We start from the raw sequence: 11,114 nt of genomic DNA on the forward strand, positions 1-11,114 counted from the left end.
AACAGTAGTTTAACTGTGTGTAAAATATTTATGATGAGATTATTCAAATTAATATTAAAATGTGTGTGTGTGTATGTGTGTGTGTGTGTGTGTTTCAGAACCGGTTGACCTCACAGAAGAACACCAGCGTCGTCCCACCCCGAGAGCGAGAGACTGAGGGACGAAACAGAAACCATGTTCGCAAGAGAGACCTGGAGTCAAGAGACGCACTGAACGACGTGCAGACACTGGTAGACACACACGCACACACACACGCACACACACTCACACTCACACTCACACTCACACTCACACACACTCTCTCACACACACACACACACACACACACACACTCACACATTCCTGTTTCATGTTTATATTTATTGTGAAACAGTTAAAGTTGTACGCACTTGATGATGTGACTGCTGTGGAGTAAATCTCATTGGAAGGAAACTACACCAATTTTTTCTATATGAACATAAACGTGTGTGTGTGTGCGTGTGTGTGTGCGTGTGTGTGTGTGTGTGTGTGTGTGTGTGTGTGTGTGTGTGTGTGTAGGACTGCACCACAGCAGAGTGTCTGCAGCTGAAATGTCAGGTGGGTCGTCTGGAGAGGAGGAAGAACGCCATCCTCTTCATCTACTCCAGACTGGCTGTCAACAACTTCCTCAGGGTGAAAGAAACATTCAGTGTCTCATTGATGATATTCTTTTTTTCTTTTTAATAAATCACTCACCTTGAAGCTTCTTCACATCAAACACTTTAAAGTAACATGGTGTTTAACTGTCTGTGCTGTGTATTAAAAATACTCAGAACATAAAGAAAATGAATCAAACTGATTGACAATCGTTTGAACAACAAACATTTAAACGGTTCTGTTCTCCACTGTGAGAACTGTCTGTCTCTGTCTTGGACGAGCGATTGATCCGCTAACAGAGAAGATAACTGGGCGACAGTTTAAAGAGAAACTCCACACCGTCTGGAAATCTTGTTTTTACTGACCTCTAGTGGTTGCACCTCTGGAGACCTCTTCACCAGCTCTGTTGATTCGCCTCTGGACCTGAGTCATCCCTCAGTGGGTGGAGCTCTGTGATGGAGACACGTCACTCACGTCTGTCTTTTCTTTTTCAGACTGAGAATCAGAATCGTTCGTATGTGGTTCGATCCACAGCCTCTTTCTCTGTCATCGAGATGCCGTACAAGAACCTGGTGTTCGAGCTGCCGTCCAATAGTACCACTGTAAGACACACACACACACACACACACACACACACACACACACACACACACACACCCATTAAAGGAGAACATTATTATTTCTGCTGCAGCTTTGAGATCATCCACAATCAAACTATTTGCTAAATGTTTTAATTTCTTTTCTCGCACATCAAACAGAACATTTTTAATTCCTGTCTTTGCTGGTGTAAAACGTGTCAGTGTTTAAATGTGAGTGTGTGTTTTCAGGTGAGCGTGTCGGTGTTGTGGGTGGTGGACCTTCCTCAGCCGGTGCCGGCCTGGGTGGTGGCTCTGGCTGTGCTGGCAGGACTGCTGCTGCTGGCGCTGCTCATCTTCATCATGTACAAGGTTTGTGTTTGCAGTTGTGGAGGTTCTTGCTCCTCTCAGAAGCCTCAGAATCTTTTCGTCTCAGACACAGTGTTGTGTTTACTGCTGATCGGAGCTGGAGGCGATAAATACCTGCATCCACTGCAGAGTCATGTGACCCTGCTGTGAATGCTGTTTGTTCCCTTTTCCATTGCCAACAAAAGCCTGACGTTAGCGAGCCTTAGCAGGTTTTTTGACCAGTGGAAAAGGGGTTTATGTCTCTGAGTGTTTGAATCTGGGACCAATCAGACGCCTCCTGATGGAGAACAATATAAACACGTGTAAAACTTTCATGTGCATAGTGTATCGTATATACAGATAAATCTTAAATGTGCAGAAAATCAGAAGTTACAGAAAATCACCATTTTAAACTCTGACTAACAAACAGTTTTACCTTCCACTAGTTCATTATGTGCTCAGCTTCCTGCTAAATGACCTGTGGTGATTTATTCTCCATGTGACGAGTAATAAGTAAGTCACTAAATCACAGAGTGACGCTGTTAAATATCAGGTAGATTACAGGTGTGTCAGCACAGCAGCAGCTTTACCTCCAGTACTAAACACTTAAGTGTCTCTCCTCTTCTTCTCCTCCTCTTCCTCAGTTGGGTTTCTTTAAGAGAGTGCGCCCCCCGCAGGAGGACTGCACCGAGAAGGAGCAGCTGCAGCCGGAGGAGAACGGCAACACTGACGCCTAGAGGTGGAACAGGGAGGAACGGCGCTCTGTTAGTAAAGACACAAAGTCCAGGAGAGAAAAATCAGGGTAAAAGGTCGTTTAGAGAATTTCACTGTATTCACTGTTGAGAGGCAGATAACGGTACTGGTTTAAGTTTGAATGAGGTTTTAGTTTTGTTTTTGTTTTTGTCATGTTGTGTTTGTGCCAAATGAGAAGCTCCGCCTGCGTCACACTGGTCACAGATGAACTCCTCATAGATCAAGAATTCATATTTTAAAGTTTAAACTTAAAAGAATTGTTCATCATGTTGGACAAAGAAAAAAGACTGATGCTACTCTTGTGCCTGGAGGTTAAACATGACACTACAGCATAAAGTTAGCATGAACGGGGGGGGGGGGTACAGCTGTCCCGGGTCTGTCCTCCAAAGCTCTCGTTTGTTTTATCTCTAGAAAAACAAAGTTTAAAAACTACAGTTCAGTTTACACAGAGGGTTTGTTCTGAATTAGTCTTAAAGAAAACTGGAAAATCACCCAGCTCACAAAACCTCCTGTAAAATACAAACTGGTGTTTTCACACTTTGTTTTTGTGGAGCATCAAACAAACGATGACAGACAAGCTTTGATTTGCTTGTTTGTTCCAACAGGCAGATCAGGAGATACAAGGTTTACATCTGCACCGGAGCTCGTGGAGCTTGAACCTGATATTAAAATTGCACTTTTTGTTTTTTTTTTTTTGTCCAAACTCAAAATGATGAATGAGCTTGTAGGAGCTTTTTACCCAGAGAGTCCAGAAATGCACCGGACCGCGCTAAAAGAACCTGTACAGAACAGTGACGTGTTCCTCATGTAGTGGAACGTCTCTGGGTTTATCAAGGACCTGGACTCGGACTGACCTCTGAGAACATCTGAGATCAGTGTCAGCGTCTCTGTTAGCTTCTACGAGGTGTTTGCTAATCTTCTCGGGTGTACGCGCCAAAAAAATAATAATGAAAACAAACAGCAGTTTAAAAAATCACACTGAAAAAGAAAAGAGAGAAAACCAACATCAGCTAATGAGTTGAATTTTGCAAATGAACATGCACATTGTCCTTGAACTCCCACAGGACTTACAGAGTGCGTATATGAAAAGTGCCCTGCAATAACTTCAGATAAAACTGAACCTGAGGATGATTCATTGTGTTTCTTTGCCATATGTGATAATATATCAGACGTCAGCATTAATGCAGCAATATTAAATTTGATAACTGAAGAATGGACAGTGAGCAATAAGTTAAATGGGAGTGGCTGAGCAGCTGCCTTCAGGTCTCTATTTTTGGATAAAGATGGTTTAGTTTGCTATGATATGGGACGGTGTTACAGTAATATATATATAAAATATATTTTTGTTTGCGCTTCCTTTGTATGTGTGGGGACGCTGGTCTGTTCTGGGATGCTGGTGGAGGTCTTTTCAGTGATTTTTGATATTTTGTACAAAACAGTGATGATGAGTGATAAGTAACAATAGTGGGTCCGGCTCATTTCAACGTGATGCTTTTTTGCTCAGAAAATGATGTTTGGTTGGAAAATCCATGCAAGTGATGAGTTTAAAATTTGCCTTGGAGAATTAATCGTTCACTAAACCAGAACAGCGATCGTCCAATCAGCAGCTGAAACAATTAGTCAATCGACAGATATCAATATATTCTTACTCCAGCCTCTACAATGAGAAGACTTCCTGATTTTCTTTGTCATATGTAAACGAGATATTTTTAGGTATTTGAACATAAGGTCGAACAAAACGAGACATCAGAAGACATAACTTTCGGCTCTGCAAAGTTGTGATGGACTTTTTTTTTTTTTTTAAACGTTTCTTAGAGACTTAATATGATTGAACTGAAAAAATAATCGATAGTCGCAGCCACACATCCAAACATAACTTAGCAACGACTCTTCTCCATTTCTCAGTGTGTTCAAACGGTTCAAAAACACAGAGGTTTAAGAACTGGATCAAACAGCAGCTGCAATCGTTAGCATGTCCGGCTAACTAGCCTACTACCTACAGTAGTAACCTGATGTCTTACTTCCAAGGCCAGGAGTTAGCCTATCATTAGCTAACAACACATGTTTTTGTGGCTGTTCATGACTTACACATTTACTATGTTGAAGTCAGTCCTGAATGCTGTCAGAGTTTAGGCTGACGTTAGGCTGATGTTAGCCTAACGTTAGCCTAACGTTAGGCTAACATCAGCAGCTCTGTCCTGCTCGTCATTGGATTTGGGGAAGTTTTGATTCCAGCTAACGTTAGAGATAGTGTTACGTTTTCCAAAAACGTTATTCATAACTTCATCATACTCACGACAGTCGCACTAACGAGCTCTACGCTGCAATGAAAGATTCAAATAGAAGTTAAAAGACATTTTTACCAGGGACATGTAGCTTTCGCCTCAGTCTGTTAGCGTGATATCATGTGGTTATCAAGTGCATATTTAAAACCAGTTTCACCAGATTCTCGACTTAAAACTTCAAATGTTTTCAACCATCTTGCCGTGATGTTCCCTAAGTATCCCACAATGCATCTCTCAACCTACATCATTGCCTTGTCAACATCTAAGATGGTGGTATTTGCGAAATGGTCTTTGACGCTAACATTAGTTAAATTAGCTAGCTGGCTAAAGCTGATAAAAAATAACTTCCGTCAGTTCAGAAAAATTGCTGCCTGGAAATTAAAATCTGCTTCTGTCTACTTATGTCTGACATAAAAATGACGAATAATTAGGTGACGAATCTGCCATAGCAACAGTAACTAGGGTGGGCGGGGTTCAATAAACGGTCAGTTAGTTACAGTTATAACTTTCCCGCCCTGCACTCTCTGAGGACTTGTAATGTTTTTTTTTAAATAGTATTATTTTTGCTGACCGGCAGCTTTTGCTGAGATCGAACTGCGACGTCGTCTGAAAGCAGGTTGCTATTTTATGTTTGACTGAGTGTGAGTGTGTGTGTGTGTGTGTGTGTGTGAACATATTAAAAGAAGAAGAAAAAAACCCAACTTTGCTATGAATTTACCCATATTGGGTCTGCATTATGAACTAATGTTTAAGGTTGATGATAATTTTAAAAACTATATTAATCCAGTTAACAATCACCGCTCCACAGGAACAGCTGGTTAGCACATTATACGTTGATTTCTTTTCTTTCACTGGCATCTTATCCACTGCTTTTATGATGTGATCCTCTGCTGCTTCTGGACATCAACACTGTCATCATCAGTTTGTTAGCGAGCTCTGTGACGTCATCAGCAGGAGCTGCACTGATACGACTGGTGGACTGACGCTCAGACACTGAACCCTGATATCTGTGCTCTTTTTATTTTCTGCCTTTTTTTACACTGAGTCGAATGTTTGTGTCTTCGACCTCAAAACTTTAGGATGTGCGCATTCAACACACCTGTTTTTTTTGTGCTGTGTTGTTAGAGGGGAAACAATCAATCACATAATTGATTAGTCAATTGACTGTTTTGATAATGGACAATAATTTTTAGTTGCCTTGAACATATTGGGAAATTCTCTGAGAGTATTGATCGATTGATAATGATTGATGCCGCTGAACAGTAAATATGAAGCAGCAGCCCATTAGCTTAGCTTAGCATAAAGGTGGCTGCTGGGTGTAGCTCTATATTTAGCCATTTAAGAGATGAGCAAATTGATCTTCTCATCGAACTCTCTGCATGAAAGAAAAAAGTAATAAAACGTAATAGTAATCTTCAAAACTGAAGTGTTTCCCTAAGTAACAGTAAATGTTCATGACGAAATAAAAATCAAAGTTAAAAAAATGTTTTAAAAAATCATTCAGGGGTTGTTAGAGTTATTGATCGTACAAAGGGTTAAACTGACATAAATATGAAAATTATTTTGATTTAAATTTTGCTCAGTTAAAACGAAAACATACAGAAATCTCCTGCAAAAAAGTGAATGTTCAGGGCCTGACTCAGTCTATTCAAAGGTAATAAATGAGAACCGGTTTCAGTGCGAGCACTGATCTTAGGTCAGTAGTGTCTGTGTGTCAATAATCCTGAGTCATGACAGAGTGGCGTTACTGCACTGTTAAAACGGTTCATAAAGGTTTTTCTAAGGACGTCGGTGTGTAAACTAGACTAGTATAAAACATTTCTGTTGTCGCCCGGATTCAGCAGGACTGAGGTCAGTTCACTCTCAGCTCCGTCGGCTCAGATGATTCATTCATCAGAGTGTTCGAGGCTCGGACATGTCGTCATCTCAGGACTGAGGTTACACACTGAACTTGTTGAGTTAATTCTGATGATGCAAAAAGGTTTTGAAAAGCCTCGACACAACCTGAGGCAGAAAGTGAATAAAAGAAAGTGACGAGCTTCCTGAGCTGACTGAGCTGACTGAACGAGTGACATGAAGCCGGTCCTGCAGCCGTCTGTCTGTCTGTCTGTCTGTCTGTCTGTCTGTCTGAGGGGTTTTAACTGTGTTTTATATATAATACCACTGTCTGTCTGTCTGCCATGAGAAAATATGGACTATTTTTGATGTATGTATTCTTTCACCTAGAGAATAAAAATTACTATTTCACAAGGAGATGATTTCACCTTTGAACTGAAATAAACTGATTTGGTCACATTTTCAGTCGATGTTACATCTCGTTTTGATAATGTTTTTTCTAGATGGTGCAATTTAACAGAAAGAGAGAAACTAAAGCTTTCAGCTCTTTGTCAGTCAGGACAAGACGAGGCGTTTTGACAGGATGTCTTTTATTTGTGATTGCTTGGTTAAATATACAGTTTGACAATGTGAAAATCAAAAAAATGGAAATAGTTGACGGAAATCAGCTTATTCAAGAGAAAAATGAAATTTTAGACAAAAGAAAAGTAACTATTCTTTAGTTTTACTAACAACCATCAGTGGACTATATGCAATCTAACACATGTAACCCTGCAGATGCACAAAGCATGAAAACCTCAAACTGGATTCTCTTTTTTCTCTACTGGCGACAGTTTCCTTTTAATTTAAAAACTCTAATATGACCAGTTGGTATTAAGAATAATTAAAGAATAAACGCCTGAGAAAGCATCATCTGTCTGCAGAGTGCTAGTTCTGTCTGCTGAACAAAGTGAAAGTCAATCAATGGTTAAGATTAGGAAAGAGCAGCAGTGGTGTCATCATGGCGGAGGCCTCACATGTTCTTGGAGCAGACGTAGGGATTTTTGCTGTTGCAGTTGTCGTCGCCCCAGTAGTTTCCTGTAGAGAGTTCAACAAAACAGGATCTTTACATTGTGTTGTTGTGAGTTCACTGCTTCCCTTCAGTTTTTTATCTGAAGGATAAAAACTTTAACCTTAAGTATCACAGTATAAGTATTTCATTTAGTCAGAGAATTGCAGTAAAAGTACTTCATGTAGTTAGAGTATCTCATTGTGTGTTCCTTGTGTAAAAATCTTCATTTGTAAAGTAACTGCACAGTAGAAGTATCACAGAAGAAAATGGACAGGTTTATAGGGGTTTGTGCATCATGTGCACTGTTTAAAAGTTATATACTTACTGTTCCTGTTCATCTCAACGCAGTGTTGTTGGGTATTGGAGACGTCAGGTTCATTAGAAGCCCAGCGAATGTAGTCGAACTTGGATCCATCGCTCCACATCCAGACTCCGTCCTGGAACAGAAAGATTCTTTTATAGTCAGAAAGAAAGTCAAACACACATCCTTGGTGTTTGTTTCGTACCTACTGTATATGGTGAAAATTTGAATTACCACAAAGAAGAAATTGAAGTTTTATTTATTTTTCTGAATTGACAGTGCCCCCTAAATCAATGTTCTCCATGGGGGCGTGATAGATAGATAGATAGATAGATAGATAGATAGATAGATAGATAGATGACGACAAAGATGAGAAATCAGAATCAGCTATAAAACAACAAAGACATTTTTCTGGATGTTGCAAATAGTCTAACATGGCCTTTGGAGGATTTGTTCTATAGACTGTAAATAAAGATGGACATAGCCTCTGTGACGTCACCCACAGGTTTCTGAAGAGCTGTTTTGAGGCTTAAGAGTGGGCTGCTCTGCCTTCGCCATATTGGCGGTGCCTAACTCCGCCCCTAACTCCCTGCTAATCCAAAAATGGGCAAAGAGGTGGAGTCTGCGTGGAGCTGAGACTTTGTGGCAAACATACACTCCTGTTAGCATTGATAGCACAGCTGGGCGTCTTGCGTAAGGCTAACCCAAGGCTAGTTAATTTGCTGGCTAATCAGCCAGTTGGTGAGCTAAGCTAACACCCCAAGTAGGGTTAGAAGTAGTGCTAAGAGAGATAGATCCTGAAATCCACTTTAAATGTCACTTTTCATTGGCTGTAACAGCTCAAGAGACGAGCAGCATCGATCAATGTCTCACCTCTACAGAGTCAAAGCCACCGATCCAGGTCTCTCTGTATCTGCCTGACACTCTCTTTATCATGGATCTGAGGAAGAAGTGTTCATCAGCGCTGTGGACGGAGGCCAGATTCCCTCCAATGGATATGCAGTAAGTCTAACGGAGACGGTGAGAAAGAAAGACACAAAGTAAATCTGAGAAATGAACCCGTAGGCCTGCACAATGTTAGAGACATTAAATGTGACACCAACTGTACAAAATACAACATTTGTTAGCAGCCAAAACCACAGTGTGAAAACACAGAGCTGCAGCTGTTTCATCCGGTACCTCGGCATCCATCCAATTCCTTTCACTGAAGTAGAAGATGAAGCAGCGAGAGCCAAACTGAGTCCAACCGGAGGGGCAGCCAGAAGCTACAACACAACAAGACGTTGGTGAGTTTTATGGATGTGGACGAAACCACGTCATGATGACATTAGCACCGGCACTGCCATGCTTGTAGTTTTATGACATAGAAGTTGTAGTTTTTGATTTGAGCACATTTAACAAGCATGTTGTGCCTGGAAGTGAAAAACTTCATTGTGTTCTGACCCTGATTACTGACTGACTGATTGATTGAAGTATTTTTTATTCAGTCATCACACCTCACACTAGTAAAAAACAAATTAACCTGTCTATATATTAAGTAGTGACTGAACAAGCTCAGGTGGAAGCAAAATGCTTATATACACCTATATATGCTATGAGATGAACTGACACACACTATCATCCTTTATACATGAACAAACAAGAAAAACACCGTCAAGAAGCCACTGACCTGGGTTTTTATTCTCTCCACAGCCCTGTGAACACAAAGCATCGTCCAGTCAGACTGTAATCTTTCCAACGTTGACATCAGCAGTCTGATTCACTATAGTGACATGTGTGTGTATATATATATATATATATATAAACAGTGGTGTGTTAAAATACAGATATTTCTGTAGTTTCACTTACAGATGCTGCAGCCAGCAGACCACTGGCCAAACAGAGACACAGGAGGAAATGAGAAGCCATCTGAGGAGAGACAGAAAGTCTGTTTACTGTGAGTGAATGAAGATAACAGGCTGGTTACAGCCTCTGTTTCAGTGACTTCTATCAATATATATCTGATAAAGTCCTAGTCAGGAACTCTGCATCTTATGAAATGAAAAAATGAATACTTAAAATCTTCTATATACTAAATACTCAAAGATTTTCTTCCCAAAATAAAAAAAGGTCCTCTGTACAAAAAGATCCAGTCAGATCTGGAGCCTGAACCCTGATGACAGGCTGCAGGTGAATCTTACCTTATTGCTCAGGTGTTGACTGTCACTCAGAGAGGAGCAGCTGATGACTGTGACAGGTGGAAACACTCGTTATATAGTCTGTCACACACTGAGGAATGTTAAATTGTAAAGGTCAGAGAACATCTATAGGGGGCAGCCACACCTTCAGTTTCATCACTCTGATAATATGATGGTGTTTGATTGTTCTGACAGTATCACATAATTACAGCGTGTGATTATAGGATTTTACTGTGTTGTTGAACTGTCCTTGAAAGGCTCTGATCAATAACATTTATTACTAGTGCCACGTGTGCTCAGCTCCGAGTCACTCCTCTACAGCTAGAATAGCTGAGAGGAGTTTCGGGTTTATTATTCTTCCGCCAAATTTCGGCGCGTAACTCGTCCCGCAGCTTTGAGAAAATATATACATCAAAACGTGCGTCTTGATCCCGCAAGGGGTGCTATGACTTTTGGTGTTAAAATTCCAATTTTTCCCAAAGTTATTCCCAAAAAACTGGGAATAAATAATGCATTAGAAATGCATTGGAATTTTCTTTAGAAACCCACGTTTTTTCTACAAAATTGCACCTTTTTTCTGAGTCACCCAGCTCTCTCATACCTGCACGTAGAAATGTGATTCAAACTGTAAAACGGAGGAAAACTTCTGCTCTCTCAAAAAGATAGGAACTGTTTTTACATAACATGTAAACTTTTCACACTGTGAGCACTCAAAGGACGAGTGCAAATCACTTTTTCTTCAAAGTTAGAGTGAAAGCGTCAGGTGGCTAGAGTGCGTGAAGCAGTAAAAAATAACCTTTATTTTTAGTTTTAACTCGAGCTCACGGCCAAACCGTAAAAAGGAGACAAATAATTCTTTCTGAAAATGTAGACATAGTTGTTGGGATTCATAAAATGTAACTTTGACAGGCAGGGTCTGCACAAAATTTAAACGGGGGTGCCGAGTCCGGCAGCAATACCTGTTTCACTCTCATTGACACCTAATGTAATCGTCTTTTTTTTTCAAAAGAATCTCACTCTGTCTTCGCACTGAGTTTACTCACTCATTTTAAGGAATATCTGAATAAAATAGAGACTGTAGAAACTTCTGGCTTCGGTGTCTGGCACGGTCTTTTCGGTTTATGAAAAGAAGTAACGGTTTTCTCATAATTTGCAGTTGTTTGAAGCCATGTA

The 11,114-nt window shown here is 40.4% G+C and overlaps 2 protein-coding genes across 2 annotated transcripts in view; one reads left to right on the forward strand and one right to left on the reverse strand.

Moving 5' to 3' along the window:
- The window catches only part of itgav (integrin, alpha V), a 32,650-nt gene extending 28,897 nt beyond the window's left edge, over positions 1-3,753 (forward strand). Inside the window, exons 28-32 of the mRNA XM_087175673.1 lie at positions 99-230; positions 538-651; positions 1,110-1,217; positions 1,443-1,562; positions 2,183-3,753. Of these exons, the coding sequence (XP_087031799.1) occupies positions 99-230; positions 538-651; positions 1,110-1,217; positions 1,443-1,562; positions 2,183-2,275 (567 nt within the window). The 3' untranslated portion in view covers positions 2,276-3,753. The remainder of the gene's footprint in view (positions 1-98; positions 231-537; positions 652-1,109; positions 1,218-1,442; positions 1,563-2,182) is intronic.
- Positions 3,754-7,246: 3,493 nt separating this feature from the next.
- LOC111659519 (galactose-specific lectin nattectin-like) lies at positions 7,247-9,988 on the reverse strand. The gene is made up of 7 exons (XM_023412500.2): positions 9,945-9,988; positions 9,613-9,672; positions 9,434-9,458; positions 8,944-9,029; positions 8,638-8,772; positions 7,789-7,900; positions 7,247-7,489 (listed from the first exon to the last, which is right to left on the reverse strand). Exons 2-7 carry the CDS (start codon positions 9,670-9,672, stop codon positions 7,425-7,427), a joined length of 483 nt encoding a protein of 160 aa, XP_023268268.1. The 5' UTR covers positions 9,945-9,988; the 3' UTR covers positions 7,247-7,424.
- Between the last annotated feature and the right edge of the window lie 1,126 nt (positions 9,989-11,114).

Source organism: Seriola lalandi, unplaced genomic scaffold (genome assembly GCF_002814215.2).
Source record: "Seriola lalandi dorsalis isolate HSWRI2012SDOR001 ecotype SW California unplaced genomic scaffold, Sedor1 jcf7180002054482, whole genome shotgun sequence".
In the NCBI taxonomy this organism is placed as follows: Eukaryota; Metazoa; Chordata; class Actinopteri; order Carangiformes; family Carangidae; genus Seriola; species Seriola lalandi.

Coding starts and splice junctions, on each gene's coding strand:
- LOC111659519 (XM_023412500.2), bottom strand. CDS start 9,672: ATGGCTTCTCATTTCCTCCTGTGTCTCTGTTTGGCCAGTGGTCTGCTG. Junction 8,773..8,943: donor GGAATTGGATGGATGCCGAG/GTACCGGATGAA, acceptor CGTCTCCGTTAG/ACTTACTGCATATCCATTGG. Junction 7,901..8,637: donor GTGGCTTTGACTCTGTAGAG/GTGAGACATTGA, acceptor TTTCTGTTCCAG/GACGGAGTCTGGATGTGGAG.